Source organism: Hippoglossus stenolepis, chromosome 12, assembly GCF_022539355.2.
Source record: "Hippoglossus stenolepis isolate QCI-W04-F060 chromosome 12, HSTE1.2, whole genome shotgun sequence".
Taxonomy (NCBI): Eukaryota; Metazoa; Chordata; class Actinopteri; order Pleuronectiformes; family Pleuronectidae; genus Hippoglossus; species Hippoglossus stenolepis.
The window spans coordinates 15,401,652-15,420,955 of NC_061494.1; the positions used below are offsets into that span (position 1 = coordinate 15,401,652).

At 40.7% G+C, this 19,304-nt stretch overlaps 1 protein-coding gene across 1 annotated transcript in view; it reads right to left on the minus strand.

The window, feature by feature from the left end:
* lrmda (leucine rich melanocyte differentiation associated) overlaps positions 1-18,584 on the minus strand; it is a 201,039-nt gene extending 182,455 nt beyond the window's left edge. Inside the window, exons 1-2 of the mRNA XM_035172075.2 lie at positions 18,253-18,584; positions 17,101-17,201 (exon numbers count right to left, since the gene is read on the minus strand). Coding sequence (XP_035027966.1) covers positions 17,101-17,201; positions 18,253-18,294 — 143 coding nt within the window. The 5' untranslated portion in view covers positions 18,295-18,584. The remainder of the gene's footprint in view (positions 1-17,100; positions 17,202-18,252) is intronic.
* Between the last annotated feature and the right edge of the window lie 720 nt (positions 18,585-19,304).

The window sequence follows — 19,304 nt, forward strand, 5'->3', positions numbered from 1 at the left end:
ATGTCTCCTCTCTCTCAAAACCTTTAATCAAAGCCATGTAAAAGCAAAAACACCACTCTGCTGGCTGTGTACTGCAAGAAAAGAAATGTTTTCCACAAATTCTTCTTTTACTTTCTCCTCCGAACTTTGCACAGTCATGATGAAACATCAGTGCTTGTAAAAGCAAGTATTAGTTTTTGTCTTTACCACTAAAAAGGCCGTTTCCCATTTGAGTTTGGGTTAATCGCCATTTGGTTCCACAAGAATAGAGAAGTGAAATCGTTTGGTTTAGTAATTCATCTGTAAGAGTTTGTTTTGTTTTCTTTATTAGTGACATGCTTAGGCCAGAAATAGGGCTGACACGTTTTATATACCAATTCAAACATCAGCTTGAATGTGATAAAAAACATTAATATTCATAACGTAATGTGATCCAGCAGAGGGCACTCTGAAACTTCAAGTTAAGCTTGACAAATAAGTTTTTGTAGGTATCAAACTAACTAACAAAGATTAGACCGTCGGTCTACTTTGCACAAAGCAGCTGTCTTACACTTCAAATCTGCGGAGTCACCAGCCACCCGCGTGAAGCAGCCTAGCCGAGGCACCCAACGAGCGCAGCAACGTCAAATATACAAACTTTTCTCAATTACTTAACAACTATAGCTTCAGCACACCCTTTGCCAGCAGCTCATAACAATGCCATCACTGGTAATGTAGCAAGGTTTCTACGCAATAATGTTTTTTTGACTATAGCACTCATTTTTGGAAAAGTGACCAAACTCTCCAATAAGCTAAAAACATCTAAATCGACTGTTTCCGCTTAAGAAAAACAAGCAGCATCAGTAAGTTTCTATAATAACAACATGTCCTATTGAAAGAAAATATATCTTGTAGACGGCCAAGATGGTCTTTTTATTACACTTCTTCTTTTTAGTTAACAGTTTGTTTTGTTTACGGTTTGTGACGACTACTTCTTCTGCTCTGTTTAATACAGGTATATGTTAGTTTTTTGCTCATGTTGTGTAAATCAACAATTTATTTGACAAATATGGATATATAGCTACTGTTGTGCGCATTTGATCGCTTCCACAAACAAGAGATTTGTTTGTTAACACCCAGATCTGTCTACATGCTCTTTGACAGATTATGCACCACTGCAGTTCTCCACAAACCTACGGCAACGACCACAGCTTTCAGTTACAAGCTTCTCTTAATTGCAGCAATGGACTCGAGAAACACAGTTAGCAAAGAGTTTTTGCTTCCATGTGCAGTTAATAGTCTTTATCCCAAAGTCCAGTAGTTTTAGACACCTCAACATAGATTAATAACACAAACTAAATAAGTCTCCCACAGCGTGTCCTGGTGGCAACTTCCAGTTATTTTTAGGTAAATAAAAAGTGATTGATTTTGTTTGCGGTTTCAGTCATATGATAAGAAACTGGCATGGTTTGTATTGTCACAGGGTCTTTACTGGTATTTCATAGACTGCATGGGGTTGGAGCAGCAGCCGAACAGCTGTGAAAGTTCAATTTCAAGATTTCATATCTGGTTGGATTTATAGTTATGGGGGGTTTTCACTATACATAGAGTACTGTACATGGAGGTCCTGCTGAGGTGGCTTTGTTCATCTTCACTACATTTCCGTTTTCACGACACACTTTTTCGTCTATGTCCTCGATTGATCTCCTAGGCCTGAGTTAAAGACAGGTTGGAATATTGAATTTACCAGAAAACAAAATGTTTCCTTGTGTGCTAGATAAGGAAGGGGAACAAACGGTGAAACCCACAGGTCCCATGACTAGACGCAAGATATTTCTGTCTACGTCATTTCCTCATTAGTGGCACCCCCCACCAGAGCCACTGTCAGCCCACAAAGATTTCACTTCATGAAGTCCGACTCACAAACAAGATTTAGTTTTCAGATGTTCACTTCATCTGCGTTTAAAAGAAAACGTGCGACAAACGTGGGGCTAATTGTAGCATATACTTCTGATCATGTGCTCGCCTCCCTAATCAAGTACCACAGTGTAAACGCGAGTGAAAGACAGCCTGTGTGAACTTCGCCGACGAACAGACACAAGTCCTCCTGTACAGGGGACTTTGAAGCCTGTCACAAAAAGGCTTGAGACAGCGCTGTTCCTCTCATTAATCTCCCAATGGAGGAAATGAATAGACTGACTGGGCTTGACATTTTTTGTTCTCTCATAAAGAGAAACACAGAAGAGCTTGGAATGAAACTCCACACATTATGAAAGCTATTATCTTCAGCTGCCAGTCTCAGTGAGGGAGAGAGAAAGCTGGTAATCCAAAACTAATAGGCAGAATGAGAGGTGCAGAAAAAGTAGGGGACTGGGTCAGATCCTCTCTCTCTCTCAACCAATTACTGACAGACAGCTGGGAATATGAAATGAGACTGTGAAATGAGAAATATTCATATTTTTCTTCTGAATAGTATTAAACCCTGACAAAGAAAATGGATGGTGGTTTCAATTTTGACACTGTATCAAATCTGACAAGATTTTAAACTGATCTCAAAACACAGACTGTCTGTATCATTACCAAGACGAAATAGGATGTTCTCATCTTCGGTCCAAAAAAAAAGAGAAAAGACAGAACAAGATTTATTACTAAAAAGACACAAATTGACATTTTCAAAATGACTCCTCCAACTCCTTCCTTTCATCAAATTATCCACCAAATAGCATAGCTTGATGTTTACAGCTGGACCCGACTGGCGCTGATCCTCAGACACCAAACCAACGAAAAAATAGCAGGCATGACATAACTCACAGACTACTTGATCTGCAGTCAGTCGGTGCAAAACAAAATCCCCTCAAATCCTTGATGACGGCAGGACACTCATCCAACACACACACATCCATCATCACAGAGGTTGCAAGAAGGTCACTGGTGGTTCTCATATAACAGTCACTGCCCATCCAACATCCTGAAGATGATTATCGGCAAATACGAGTTAGCACCGTGAGATAGAGAGACACCGTATCCTGTGGGGGTGTTATCAGGGTTTCTGCAGGTTTTAGATTTAAGACTTTTTAGGACCTTTGAATTTGATCAATTCCGATTCTGCTTTTCAATTCCGATTTTCGACTTTAATATGTTACAGGAAATGGGTCAAATGTTTACTTATTGATAACATCTTTGTTCTCTTGAGAAGCAAAGACAAAATTGCTGCTTTAAAAACTCTTAAGGAGCAGAAATGAAGAAAGCCCACTGCTTCTTGGAGGTTCATTACAAACTCAACATTTAAACAACTAACATGTTGTATTTCGTTGAGCACACTATCCAGTGGGAATTGGTATGTTGTATAAGCCTGACCATGCACTGATCACTAGCTGCTGTTTCACAACACTATATATACTAAATGTATAATAATATAATAATATTATATTCAGATCATTGGATTTTAGAATTTTGAGGGCCTGCAGAAAGCTATGCTCCAAACATACTCATTTACAATTTTTATTTATTAACCCTATTATTATTACAGCCACTGTAATCCCAAAATGTATAAATCTGCCAATATAAATTCTGCTGGATCTCATCTATTTTCAGTTCAAATAATGCAGCTGCAACCAAACACTTGCATCACCAGCACCCGCCCCCCCCCAAGATAAATTTGGTCATACAAGGTTTTTCTCGCTTCCGGATATTCTTTTCAATTCTGGGTACCTCGAGCATCCTCCAGTGGCTCCACCACTTCAAACACACACCTCATGAAAAAATCAGGAGGCCTGTCTGACATGTGTCCCCGTGCCCTGATGGCATGCCAACACCAAAGACCAGCATTGATTTTGTGTAACGCCGGGTCGGATTAGCCATCTACAGGGATTAGCTGCCTGTGCAAGGCCTCGGGGTTCGCTATAAAACTAATAATTAATTTAAACAGCCGGGCCCATGGAAGGATACACTCACTACATGTTCCCAGCGTGAGGGGGTGAGGATGAGTGACGGACTGTCTGGCACTCCGTGAAAGGAATACCTGTGTGTATATATATATGAGCTTACTCTATGTTCAACTTGGTTCAGAGGATTCCTAGTCGCACCCCTGCCTTGCTGTAGCCCCAGAGGGCCACCGCTACACATTTGTAAAAGTTCATGCAACAAATTAATATGTAGCGTTAATTGGAAGTATTTAACCATTTGGCTGCATTTAATGACTTAAACTGTCATAGAGCCTCAGCAGAAGCCAATTAAGACCGGCGGGGGGTGGGGGGGTGGAGGGGGGTGTTTAGCTGATAAGCTCAAACTGATAATAACACATGTCCCCTGTTCAAACCGCTCTGGAATCATTACAACAGGTCATAAAGATACAGTAAGTGCTCAAGAACAGCCATAAATGTGTGTAAAGAAAATAGCAACCATGCTGTTCCTGGTCAGGCGGCGTGAGGAAAACAGGATTAATGATATAATTGCAAACAAAGCAAGCAGTTGTCACGGGGAAATTAAGAAAACCGCCTGACTGCAAGGTGATTGTGTATCAACACTGTCACCTGCTAATTAAGTGTTTATTTATTTCATACAATATATTGAGATAAGAAGTCACAATATTAAGAGAAGACAAGTATTTACGCAGCCCCAGACAACAGCTGTGTGTAACTAAAGACACCACATCTGAAAAATAATAATAATATAAGGGTATTGCACTGCTAGTGAGTTACGGGTTTTATTGATTGGAAATACAAAAAAAAGCAGCATAACTAGGGTCATTTGTGTTCCCTCTATTTTTAACTGAAATTTTAAGTAGGCTATATATTTTATATAATATGTTGTAGTTTCACCTTCATATTCTGAGCTGAGGATCTTGTCTTCTTGCAGGAAGAGACCAAAGCTACCTTCGGATGTGTGAAAACACAAAATCCAGGTAAAATATTTGTTTGAATTAATCTCCTTCTATATTTGTCTTGTAACAAATACATCAGCAAATGCAAAGCAGCAGACTCCATAGCAATGGCTGTTTCTTTCCAGACATATTTATGTATCCGATTAAAACTGTCAAACCAAATGTGGTCATATGTATTCACAATAAATTGTCAAATGTAATATTATATTATTATTAATACTGTACAAAACAACAAGCCTAAAGCTGTATGAAAAAACGTCTTAGGATTCATGTGTATTTTATTTGAGGTGAAACAAAAACTATAAAAACCATCTCCAAGTTGAAGTGTCTCACTGAAGCCCTCTGTTATCATCCCACTCCTTTGACCTAGCTGCCAATAAGGGTTGCCATAGTCGGAGAAGGTAAAGGGATTTCTCCTCCTCCTCAAAAGACTTTGATCTGACTGACACACAAACGGCCCTCAGATCACAAGCGCTCAGACCCTGTTGGGCCTCTCTGCCTGGTCTGCATGTACATGTACACTTGGTCCCTGTGAGGATTCCTTACCCTCCTCCTATTTCCCCTTCGTCTCTCCTTTATCCCTTCTCCTTCCTCCTCCTCCTCTGCCTCCTCCTTCTCCTCCTCTTCCTCTGCTGCTCGGTGTTTTGAAACATCTGAGTGCAGACATGTTCAGAGCTTTGGAGGACCCAGGGGCCCGAGATCCAGACAGAGGGAGAGAAATAAAGAAACTCTACAGTGCCCCCGGTACAAAAGCTATCTCACCACTACCATTGGGGAGAAACTCTTAAATATCACCAAACGTCTGGACAGACAGAGAAGATCAGAAGAGTGTTTGGTCTGTTGTTCACATAATCATACTGTCAGCTAATGGTGCAGTCAGCAGCTCACAGTGGAGCCACTATGATGGGAGTCAATGCATTTATCCTAATGGATAGACAGCGTTTTATGAGGGAAAGCAGAGAACAAGAACACTGTACAACATAGACTGCTGGCCCCAAAATGGAAGGGTTGTTCCTTGTAGTTTTCCAGCACAGACGTGTCAGCAGCACGAACATGAAACATGCCGTCACTGTTTCTTATCTCAATGTGTCCCAGGGTGGAAAAGTGAGGCAACAGCCCACTGATGTCTTGCAGCCTGCCTGACCATTAAAACATATTTCCATGCTGATGGTTGTCAGATGGAGCCTCAAAAAAAAAAAGGCCATCGCTTACCCTTGATTTCTGAGCACATTCCCAAGTACAGCTTTCTAAACTTATTCTCCGTGCTTTGCAAATGGAACGAGTAAATAAAGACTCTAAACCAGTTAAAGTTATTGAGGAAAGAACGGGAGTGCATCCAGGTGAGAGCACACGGCCCGTTATCTCCTGTGTATATCTCCCTGTTTGATCGATATCACGTTCTCGGGGTTTGGCGGCTTGGAAGGACAGTCGGTGGTTTTTATAAGCAAAAGCTGTGAAAGATGTGAGTAAGTTTATCCGAAATGGAAACAGGAAATGAGTTACAGCTGTGTTGAGAATGTGGCACAGCTGTCCAGGGCCAGAGATGGTTTGGACAGGAGTGCATCGGGGTTAAAAAAAAAGAAGAAGATTCACCCGTGAAGGCTTTTAGGAGCCTGAAATTGCAGGGCAAGCAAATAAGATGACCTGCGTGTAACAGTAGTTCATGACTTCACGAGTGGCAAACTATGATTAAACCTGACTCAAAGCCATTACACACTCATCCTCACCAAAACGTAGCAGCAAATTCCTTAAGCAATCAAAGGCCTTGAAGAGCTGCTACCTCTAATAGCAGCTTCCAAGTGCTTTTTATGGTCATAGGATTTATTCATCTACTGACAACGTTTATCATGAAGTCTCCTGAAAAAAAAAAGTCCTCTTCTTAAATTCGAAACATGGCAAAAACTGCAATCATCCTCTAAAATCTTGGCATGAACACAACCATGTATCTGTCTTCACTTTTCACCCCCGGGCCTTCTAGGAAAGACTGTGGGAGATTGAAAGCCATGAAGCGACCAAAACTGCCTAGACTATACCAAAGGAAACTTCTTTGTTCCTCTTCCAAAACAGGCTCCAAACCTTTCTTTTTTCCATTTGAGACTCGGCCAGGGGAAGTAGAAGTATGGCTGCTCCTCTCCATGCTCTGTCCTAATATGTTCCATGCCTTCCAGTTGCTTACATCATCAATCTGGGAGATGGGTAAGCGTGATGGGGTGAACATAAACAGAGCTGGAGTTATGAGCTTAAAGAGGCATGGGCTGTGATTCAAACACAAGTTTGCCCTCTTTTCTTTTTTTTATCCATAACAAACCGCTCACACAGAACGGTCCAAATCATTGGCGGTTCTCCTAAACGGCTTCATGTTCTGTGCTTTAAGTTGAAGATTGAGGATTGAAGACAAGGAAGCTGCTTTACAATATCGAAACTCGCCCACATCCTCAACTTCAAGCAGCGGGCGTGTTATTGACAGCCGGGTGCCAGTCCTAATCATCCCCCTTTTAATGCTCGCTTAAAAACACACACCCTCGTGTCAAAACCCGAGTACACATTAACTCTCCCCAAATCATCTACTGACTAAACATGTCACTAATTAATTATACATCAGACTCCCCCCCCATCCCATATCTCATATCTACATGGCGTTTCAGCAGAATTTGTGTAGTAGTTGTAAAGTATTTAAAAAGTGTTTAAATATGTACGAGAGTCAAGATCTGAGCCGGCGCACGACGCCCTGTACAGTCGATGTTTACGCGATATCAAAAGACTCTGCCGTGTCTGTCAAAATGAGTTAGACATATGGACAGTTTGTTTTTCACTTGCCAAAATAGAAAAGGGAGTATGTCCACTTGGGCCCCATCAGGTCAAATCATAAAGATCCATCACTGGCTTTGCACTCTGCTAAAACGCTAAGGAAACATATTGTAGATTTTAAGACCCTTTTTATTCAGCCAGACTGTGTACTAAAACTAATTGGATTTCTGTCAATGGAAAAAATATATATCCCTGGGACAGCTTTGAACTCAATAGCTCCGACTATCCAACTGTGCATGAGGGAGTGGGACCTTGCCACATGCCAAGCACCGGGGAGGAAAATTAAATCGGTGGTCAACATAAAATATTAAAATAGTACGGGATTGAATTTTTGAAAAGACGATGTCAGGGACGGCTCATTATGGCTCGCACGGCAGTAAATTAAGCTATATTTAGTGGGTGATAATTGAAATCATAGCTGTAGTCATTACCACTGACAAGTTTCTAAATAATACCCAATAAATTCCCTCTTTTTAGCAGGGTCCCCATGACAGCTGGCAGAAAAATATAAAGTAGAGAAACAGAATCTCTTTTACTTTCTTCCCTCTCTCCCTTCCTCTCTCCTGCCCCAACTCTTCCCCTCTCTCTCTCTCTCTTTCTCTCCTAAAGCCAATAAAATGTCAGCTTTTATTCTCCTCCTCCAAAAGTGTTGGCTAGATGTCAGCAGGCCCTTCTAATGCTCTGCCACTGCAAGCTGAAGGCCTGTAAATCTCCGTGTCAGTGGCACGCCATCCGTCTTGGGATATACTATAAAAAATGTGACGCAGTCATAAAAGGAATGGCATCACTGCCCAGTATATATAATGTGAACAAAAGGAAAATAAAGATGTTCCATTCCATTCAGAATCCGAAACCACAAGATGGACCCAGATTGAAGGAGAGAGGGGAGCGTGGGATGGTCGAGAAGAATGCAGGCAGCTCCTGACAGTGATCAACAAATGGTTCAGGCTGCTTTAGTTACGTTTTAACAATAAAGATAAAGATTTTTACGATACATGGCTAAAGGAACTGATAGACTAGTTGCTCGGCTGTTCAAGAGGACAAGGCGTGCGATCTTCTTTTTTTGCATATTGTCTCAAAAGAACTTGATTAATCTGGGCACTGTAGTTTGTTTTGAGTCAATTCCACCTTTGTTCTGCTGCTTGAAATACCCACCAGAGCACCAAACACAGTCTGTAGTAATCCACTGATAAAAAATAGTCCCCAATGAGCACACTGTTTATGTCTGTTTTTGTATAATTTGCTAAGAAACTACAGTGCCCACAAGTTTAAAAAAAAGTTGGATCCTGATTTAAAGATAAATGTGTATATTTGCAACCCACTTTAAAGTTTTACATCTTCAGTCGTCTCGGGAAAAGAAGTTGGAAGATCCAGATGGATTAACACATTGTTGGCTTTTTATCCTGAATTTGTATACAATCCTAAATAAAGAGAAAGACATTTTTGTTACTGTCTTATGCGTATAACTGGGCCCAGCCCCCATCCACTAATAAGACAAATTCATACTTGCCAGGATGTTGCACACACATTTCCAAACAACAGAGGAAGTTGAAAAACAGAGAAGCAGCTTCAGCATCGTTTCACAATCAAATCTTCAGACCATCACTGTTAAATTCATAAACTGCTGATTTTGTATTTGGCCATTCCAGTGAATCCGTCCATTTAAGTGACTATCTGCAAAAAGACACGAGTCTGTCGAGTTAATCGATCTCCCTCGACAGCCGTCTCTTGAGAGAATAAATGTATAACTCACTGTTGCATACTTCTGCAATGCTGTAGGCAACATAATGTAGTGATGTGCAGTGTCTCTGGAGAGTTTATACCCACAACTTCCTAAAACAAAGCCAGCAGACGTTATATAGATATATACATATGTATATCCATGAGTGAAACCACAGACACCTTAGAAAAACAGTTCGAAGTTAGCAGATGATTCAACACCAACTGTGTGTTAATAAGGTTTGGCTGGTTTCACTGGCTGTATCCAAAAAGCTGAACAAACCAATAGTACGTGAATTGTATTATATTTGGTGGTGGACAACGACAACAAGTCTTATAACTACAAGATAAGGTAGCGTTGTGTACCAGCACCAAATACCAGGTACCAGTACCAGATCCCAGGTACCAGTACCATAACAGTTCAAGTGTACTGACAGCAGATACTTCACAGCCCAACTCTGCTATAGAGTTTTTACACAAAACAAATTCATTCATTTCATAATACCCACAAGTCAAACTACTATGGATGTTTGTCAGTGGTAGAAACAATTTGAATCTGAAGATAAAGTTTCATCCAAGTTATTTAAACTAAAGCTTATTATTTCATAACTAACAACCTGAGGGCACATTTGAAAATATATAATCGAATAAGAACAGCCTGATGTTCGGGACTCCAACCAAACAGTCAAGTCTTGACTCATATTTTACACCATAATTTAGTCATACCTCTCATTGTACTGGTTTGACCTCTTATGGATATAAGGCACAAAAAAAGATATTTGAAAGGTCCAAACGTATGTGTTTTTAAAAGGGAATAATCAAACGTAATTTTTGGCCAATTCTGACATCGCTAGAGCCCATGCACCAGATTTGATGAGATCCTTTAGTGAGGATATGAGGATAAGTTATGCAGTTCATCTGAAAACATCATCTGCCCTTCAGGCAAATTCATATTAAAGCAAATTTGGCTGGAGTGAAGATACACTGCTGGAAACAGATAATAAAAACAATGGCCCATTGAAAGATTCAAGGCATAATGAAGGCCACATGATTGTGGTTTGGCTGCAAGTTGTGCTGTCAGTCATCTACCTGAAAAAAAAAGGAGAATGATTTTTGGCTTTGAGTGACAATGAAGATGTTTGTCTTAATTAACTTGATGCAGCCAGAGGTTTTGTGTCGGATGCCGATCATCAAACCTTTTGAAGCTCGATTCAAAAACTGGAACTGTCCAAACTGGAAACCAACCAATATGGATTAAAAGAAGTAAAAGAATTCCAATACCGATATATTGGCCAATATACTAGAATAATTTCACAATGATTCCTAAGATGTTGTTATCAAACCCCTATAAAGAAAGAAATGTAATTCAGCCTTAATATTTTACAAGTGAACTATTACTATAAATAATTATAAATAAAAACAAAACAAAAACACAAGCAAATTTATAGAACTTAAAAAAAATGTTTTAAACATAAATGCGAATCTTTTGTAAATGTTTTTCCATGAAATCTTTTATATATCAACAAAAATAAACGCAGATACCAATTTTTATCAGCCACCTTGGTCTAAACTGTCCAAAATAGAACACCATCTAAATTATGAAAGTCATCACATACCACAAATCTATTCTTTACTGCATTATAGGAATCAACAACTCTCTGTCTGCAGTGTTTTAACATTCCTCGAAAGTGAGAAGAGTTTGCCGCAATCTCATAAAAGAAAATTCGGATATAACCTCAAATTGAGGAGATGGGAGATGAAGACGAGCCAGGCATTAAAGATAACAACCTTGGTTCTCTGTCATTCCGTCGCTTTCCCTGGAGTGGTGCTTCATTTAAAGAAAGCATCCCAGTGAAAATTAAAGCAGCTGGGTTTTTCCCCCCCAATACCACAGGATGATACCAAATATCAATGTCCTTGATATGAATAAGTTATTTCCTGCCAGACCATGTCCCTCTCATCCCTCTGGTTTAAATCACTTAGGACTGGGAGAGCTCTGCATCCTCCTTAATTTATGAGACACAGATCAGGTTATCTGAGTATATCGGCCATAACAGGCCTGATAGATCGGATATGGAATATATTTCCTTAGCAGAGCAGAGTACACCACCACTATTACCAGACCCACACACACACACACACACACACTATGCTTCCAGTTAAGTGATTTGAGGACTTCATACTGCCAATGTTTCATATCCTCTCCTCCTAACTGACACTTTATCTGCATACCGGCATCTCTGCAGATTGAACACTTAGGCAAGACAATGACAGGCTCTCTTCCCGTTGTCACTTCTCATTCTAGGACCAGTCTAATGCCTCTTACTGGGCTTGTGCCAATAACAGAGCCAGCCAGCCCCCCCCCCACCTCCCCTCCTGCTTTCCTCACCATCAAACAACCAGAGTCTACCTATCTCAGGAAAAAGGAGCACTTGATGTCTGTGACACTCATTTGTCAATTAGCAGGCCCCTTCCTGTGTTGACATACAGCGACTTGAAAGACAGAGCGGTGCCTGTGATGAATTAAGAGAGACAGATGAGTGAGGCATGAGCACCGGAGTAATACTATAATGTTCTTTAGATATGAATATAAAACGACACAGCTGACAGGCCATACACGGTTTTATTTCATTTCTCAGTGTACCAGGCCTCCCTACTTTGTCTTCTTTGTTCTCTTTTCATCAGACTACTTGCATCTCATTTTGACAGCCGGGCGACATTTAGAGCACTTTCGTTTTTTAAACGCGAGTTAGCATACTTGATTTGTCATTAAAATGCAAAACGCCTGCCATCACCAACATAGCCTGGGTGAGTGCATACCACTATACACAGACACACACATACTGCACACACACACACACACACACACACACACACACACAGGTAGCTGAGGTTCATCTGCATTGCTGAAGTCCAATATGGATGCTTTCTTCACTGCAGGCTAAAGTGTCAGGAATTCATTTGTTGCAGACAAATCTGATATTCAGAACTCAGTCATTTCAGTGTTTCATTGGTCTTTGTGTCATATAGTGAGTAGCACTGGATACGACTCAGGTTTGGTTAACAACTGAATCCAAGGTCTGAAATTTTAAAAGCAACTGCATCACTTCGATATCTGTACCAACTTTACCAAAGTATCACTTCTAACTGTAAAATCAAAAGACAACCACGACCAAACCCAAATATCATTTCAAATTTGTTGTCCTAACCAGGCTTCACTTTCTGAAACTGTGACACCAAAAAGAACTTTGTTAATCCCATACAGGATTTGACATGACACTATTGTCCAAAAATTATTTACTGTCAAATAACCAGTTCAGTTTATCAACAAATTCCTTTTTGTTCTCGGTGTGAATGATGCAGTGAATATAAAGATGAAGTCAAATAACACAAACACATTACTTTTTAACTGATCTCAGTTTGCACAAGATCAGTTTAAACTCCAAAAGACATTTCATATTTATAATATTTTGCCATGAACCAAATATTGGAAAAATACTCACAATGTTACAGCACTGACACAAACTAAAATGATAGAGTTGAGATGTGCTAATTGTATCATAATAGTTTATATTTTGATGTTAATTTAAAGCTGCTTAAAATAACACATACACACAGAAAATACTATCAACTAGAATGACCAACAAAATATGTCACAGTTGTTTTAATAAGTATTTTCATATCACATGCGCAGTACACACTCACACGTTAAAAAACATTGTGCAAAAAGTGCAGGCTTCTCTTTCAGCTCTGGCCTGAGGTTTCACGAATGCTGGCATTGCACAGACGTGATTTGTTTTCTCAAGATGTCAGAAGAAAGAGACTCTTCCTGTGACACGCGTCCTCCTCAAACCTCATGTGTCCACAGGTGATAGTGCTGCATGTAACAGATGCAGGCACCCCAGCCACAGCGGAGAACCATGTCAACACAGCACATGCCCACTCGCCGCATTGTGTACACACCTGACCTGGAACAAAGTGGACAACACAATGCCACCCGAGCCCGTCCTGAGACACAAGTCTCGCTGTGAGCCACACGTCTCAACACATTGATGAGACAGGCTGACACCGCAGCACGCGGAGGGAGAGGTGTGGGTGTGACAGCCCGCTACCATTATTTCATCCTGCCATTACCTGCCCAGCCACTCACAGTTATGCTCACAGAGACAGATGCACAAACACTGCATGCAAGCAAACACGCGCGAGTATACACACAAACATAAACCTACGTGCAACACACACGAAAACAAACAAAAAAAGCGCACAGGACTCAGTTAAAAGGTGATGCCAGTAGCTTGCTTCTCATTGTGACTCATTGTCAGGTTGCTGGATGAGTGTTGTCAATTGAGCTGACAGAAATAAGCATATTAGCTACAGCAAATTCCGGCAATGTCTCCCACTCGATTTGACTCAAGCAGCACAGAGGAGTGCTCGATGCTGAAGGCAGTCCACCGAGATTCACTAACATGTGCATCTGTTTACAACTGGTTCGCTTGAGCTGACACTGAAACGGGGTCATGGTGTCAATACATGTCTCCAATGTCTGACATGTAATGTCAAGTGATGGGCAGCAAAACCTCTACACATATAAACGCTGAAGATGAAATATCCATGAAAGGATTGAGGTGATATGGGACCAGATAGAATTCTGGATGACTGATGGGATCTTAAACCACATTACAGTTCAATAAGGGCAATAATTAAAGTATTTTTTTATAGTATTCATATTACTTTTAATAAACTATTTTTGTCAGTAAATTACTGTATCAACAAACCAACATTATCACACTTACAGTATTTGATCTGTGAATGATTCACTTCTTTACTCCGGGGCTGAAAGTGTGACTTAACATGAATTTGACCTATCATAAGCCGTGGCTGATTAAATATACAATAGTGATGACATGACACTGGTGTTATCGATCGCAAGGGGCACTTTACAAAAAAATGATTGTGTCCGCTCAATATCAACTAAAGCAGGGACACACAGACACATCAGTAGTAGAGTTAGTTGGCAGGAAAACCACTCTTTACAGGAAAAGGTTTTTCAGCTCTCAGCTGTGAGTCGGGGGCCTCGGTCTGTCAGGTGCATTCTTACGGGGATCAACACTACTCTGAGGGGTTGCTAGGCCTTAGTTAGCATGTAGCATTATCACATGTTGAGCTGCTTATTGGGTTTCACAGACTCACCCAGCCATGACCTTCTGGTGTTGTCATGTGAGCGCCCACAGAAACCAGTGGTAACAGAGAGGGAGAATGCTGGATGGAGTGCATGTATGTAAATGGTGGAAAAAGCTTACGTAACTACACCAGCAGGTCAGTGATGTGTACTTTATAGGTCAAGATACAGAGCTAAGACAACTTACAGTGGGAGGTAATGTTGCCAAGACAACTCACTCCTGGGAATCAGGTTCAATATATTATTACGGATATAGAACATGTGCAAGTTTGAAAGTCAGCAGGAGATGAATGTATGAAACATTTACAATAAAGGAAAACTACCTCAAGACATGTCTGATAATAACCCGGCATACAGGATGTCAATGTGAACCATTTAAATTTAAACGCACAGTCTATAGAGGAGAAAAAGATGAAGCGCTGTGTAACAGATCACTCTGCCCACTAGCAAGCCATCAATCAATAGTCCGCGGATTTGAGCCCCAAATGGTTCGAGCACCACCTCATTACTTCTGCACCGCTTCCCTGCCCATGCCACCCTTTGAAGTTCAGTAATGATGTCTGACATGTGAGATTAGCCGAAGTGAAAATTAATAATAAATTAGTACGATCTTGGTCATAAATATTTGATTCTAAACATCAAGTCCTTAATGTGACAGGTTCAAGGGCGAGGATCATAATGCTAGCCTTGATCTCCCCGAAACCAACACACATAAGGGTTGTTCCAGTCAGTTCCCATAAAGCTGTTTGCCAGACAAAACAAGGCTTCCTCTGGGGTAACACCAAGACATTGACTGTTTGGCTGTCCAAGGGTATTGTAGCATGCATACTGCAGTTATGATCTCGTAGATATCATCTTGTGTAAAGAATAAAGATTTACTCAAGCGTACATCCAAAACTTCTCTTCATGGAAACCCAGATTTGGACACTGACTCAAAAGGTTACTGTTAGCTGCATATTAGTGTTATCGTGCAGCTAACAGCAAACAAGATGTTCATGTCATTGTTTAATTTCTTCAACGTTTTGAGTTACTCCCCAAATCTGTTTTTTAAAAATCTGGTTTTGTATTTGAACAAGTGCTTTAGCAAATGATTGCTATGAGATCATAACTGCTGCATGCATGTGAAAAAAATGTGCCTCAGACGGCAGCATGATTTTAATAAAACTGAAAACTCACACTATCTCAGTAGTAGAGGTAAAGAGTGAAGAGTGAAAAAAAAATCACATGCAACATCTGCAGCTGAAACCTTCAGGTCTGATTGTCTGCGTGGATGCTAAAAACGTTATGGACACTAGTGAGAGCATGCGGTAGCTCGCAGTAGCATGTGGTAGCGTGACAGCATGAGCTAAAAAACTTTATCAAAAATGATTACTCTGAATATATTTATATATATATATATAAAAATATATTTTAAGTGTTCTCACTAGTTCAACTTGTTTCATATTATATATATATATATATATATATATAAAATATGCCTCCACGTGCAATTTTACTTGGTTCTAATAGCCAAGAGCAGCCCACAAACTCAACAGTGCTCGTAATAATCTAAATAAACAACCACTGTAGCACATTTACAAACACACAAGCTCTTATGTAAAGCTGATCCCCTCACTAAGCTAAACTGTGTCCACACATGAACACAGTTAAGGTCAGTAGGTCATAGGCATCCTGAGAGCAGCATCTGTTTCACACTAACACAGTTACACATAGTCATATTCACATTGCCTTGCTCACAGGCACTTCACCAGTGAGTTTCTTTATTCATTAATCCATAAACCGCTGCTGAGCACTGTGCTAATGAGGAATTTAGCAAAACGACACAATGAAATCAGTTTCATTGAGGCCTCCACATCTCCAGCACAGGCAAGGACCGCAAGACGACAATCTTCAACAAATAAAATTGCCTCGGCTTCGTGGCCTGACAGTCATGAAAAGGGTTCAGAGACAAAAGCACCTTATAACCATCATCTCCCTCCTTTGGCTTGCCAGATCAACTACACTCGCCCCGCTGTTGAAATGGCAGCCCCCTCTGAAGCAGCTGCCACGAGGTGTTCCTTCATGTCCTGACAGAGGAATCATGTCTTCTGTTTGCCCCCTGAATTAGCATGTCACATTCATCGATCAGGCCTTTTATCTCGCTGCAGTGTGACACCCGCCCAGCGCCAACACTCATTCAGCTCTTTGATGCCTCTGATGACACTCTGGCCACCTCCAGACTGAGGGCGCAAATTAAATTGCACCTGATGTAAAGTAGCATACTGAGAGGGATAGAAGGGGGATGGAGAGACAGAAGCCGTATTCACACATGAGCTATGGACAATGTGTGGAAAAGTAGGTCCGGATGTTTTCTGTACTTTGCCTGTGATGCTTGAAGAATGAGGCAGGAGACTGTGCGGGTCGGTCACGTTCACAACAACAGGAGCGTGTCTGGAACACCCGGGCAAGGGCTGATGCCCGTGAAAAGAATATAACATAAATGTGTAAAAGCAGCTATATAAGAAACGGACAGCATTATGCATCCAGATGATTACATGCTGTATACAACACCTACCTGAGCAGATTGAAGCTGAGATCCAGCCGTCTTGCAAAGTGGCCGTACTTGTCTCCAAGGAAGTCTGGAATGTCTTTACAGTCATGTCCGATGAAGGAAATCTTAAAAATAATAAAAGAGATAATTGTGAGATAAGTAGCAGTGATACAATAACAGGGATGAACGATAGGGTCAAAGATTACAGAAAAATAAAATAATAGTATTCTAGTCGATATTGATAATTATGACAATAAATGTCACATTATTGTTTCTGGTAGGTTTAGATAATTTCCTCCTGAGTGAAGGTTGACAAACCGTTGACAAAGAGCGAAACATTTCTGAGGTAGATCCAGTTCCAAGTTTATTGTTTGAATGTAAGTTAACACAGGGTCAACGGTAAAATGAAAAGTGTTGGACAAACAGGGCAGATCAGCAATGCACTGAGAGTAATATCATAGAGAATGTACAGTAAAATTAAATAAAGTAAAAGAGCTCAATATTAAAAAATCAATGCAATAGCCTCCTGTGTACATTAGAGGATGCAGGTAAAAACCCAAGTGACAAGTGGATACAATATAAGTACACATATATGTAAGTTATTGCATATTTTGTGCTGTTGAGTACACAAACAGTGCAAACAGGCAGGGATAGCAGATACACAGTGGGTTGTAATATTGTGTTATTGTGCTTGAAGTATGCACAATCATTATATTGATATAGTTTGGACTAATGTTCTTCTTCTATTAATGAAACTTTTATTACAATGAGTATTGATATTGTTTTATTGGCCAGTCCTTGACATGAGCACAGCATGCAGGATACCCCATCTTTAAAAAGATTACTATACTAATGATATTGATGCTGTCTTGATGCTGTGAACAGCCATGATGTTAAAAATAGAAGAACATAGTAACTGGATGTGTGTTTTCCATTCATCAGTACACACACTGTAATACTTTAAACAGTGTGTGTGCACAAAACTCACGTTACTGCATATTCTCTAAAGCTGCATGAGGTAACAGTGAGAGTCCCGCCTGCGTCGTTATAGCAACGGAGTCACATGACCCCCGTGACAAATAAACTTTACTTGATAAACACGGAGCGCGAAGGAGCCGCGAGAAAATACGCGGAGGAGCCCAAGTCCCAGCGAGAGTTCCCCCACAACCAACTCACCTGGGTCCCATTCAACGCCACCAACGACTCGCTGTGCGCCATAACTTCCTGCTGAGGATCACCAGCCCCTCTCTCTCTCTGTTTCTCTCTGTTTCTCACGTTAAGAGACGCTGCCTGAGCTGAAGGTGAGAGTCGTGCGCTCACGTTAAGAGTTAACCCCGCGGTTTGTCGACATGAAACGGTGACGTTAACGTGCAGAAACGCTCCGGTGACTCTCCACGTCCACCGCCGCTCTGCTCCAATTGGCTTTCCAGTTTCCGCGTGCCGTCTCCATCAGCTGACCCGCCGCGGTGCGGAAGCACGCGGTTACTCGCTGAGTTCGTTACACATGAAGCCGCCTGGTTCCTCCTTCGCTCCGTGAGTGAAGTCATTGTGTTTAGCAACTAGCATTTAGTTTGTTCCCAAGTAAACTCGTTCACTTTATATAAAAAAGTCTGAATTTATCATTTCAAACCAGATGATGTGTTAGATCAGACATTCAGCACCTGTTGACACCTGTTTTTACACCAGGGAGGCAAGAAAACAGTGATTTAAAAAATACATTTCAATCTTACATGGATTAAACATTATATTCCAACTGTATAACGTGGAAAAAAAACATTAAAATTCTGTTGTTGTACATAGATATATTCCATTCATATCCTGTTTAAATGTTCCATACACATCATTACATTGAATACACCCCTAACTCCAACGTTATTCCGCCTGTTTTGAAGCCCCAACCTGAAATAGTTTCATGTATGATGCCACTGTCCGGAGCCTGCGGACACTTGGATGACAGCACAGGAGACGTATGGTTTTCTTTCTGTTGTTTTTTTATGTTTGCAGTCGCCCAGTTACTTCAATTGTGTTGGATTTGGCTGCAACGCTATTTACCCCTGAGACTCCAAAAGGGTTTTGTGGACTCAAACACTTCACCCACCCCTCCATCGGCATAGTTGTGCGTAGATAATGAGTACATTTTCATTTTGGGGTGAACTATCCCTTTAATGTATGATGCCACCATGTTGGGTGTTTTCTTTCTAATTTTGAAAAGTTACAACTCATTTGTA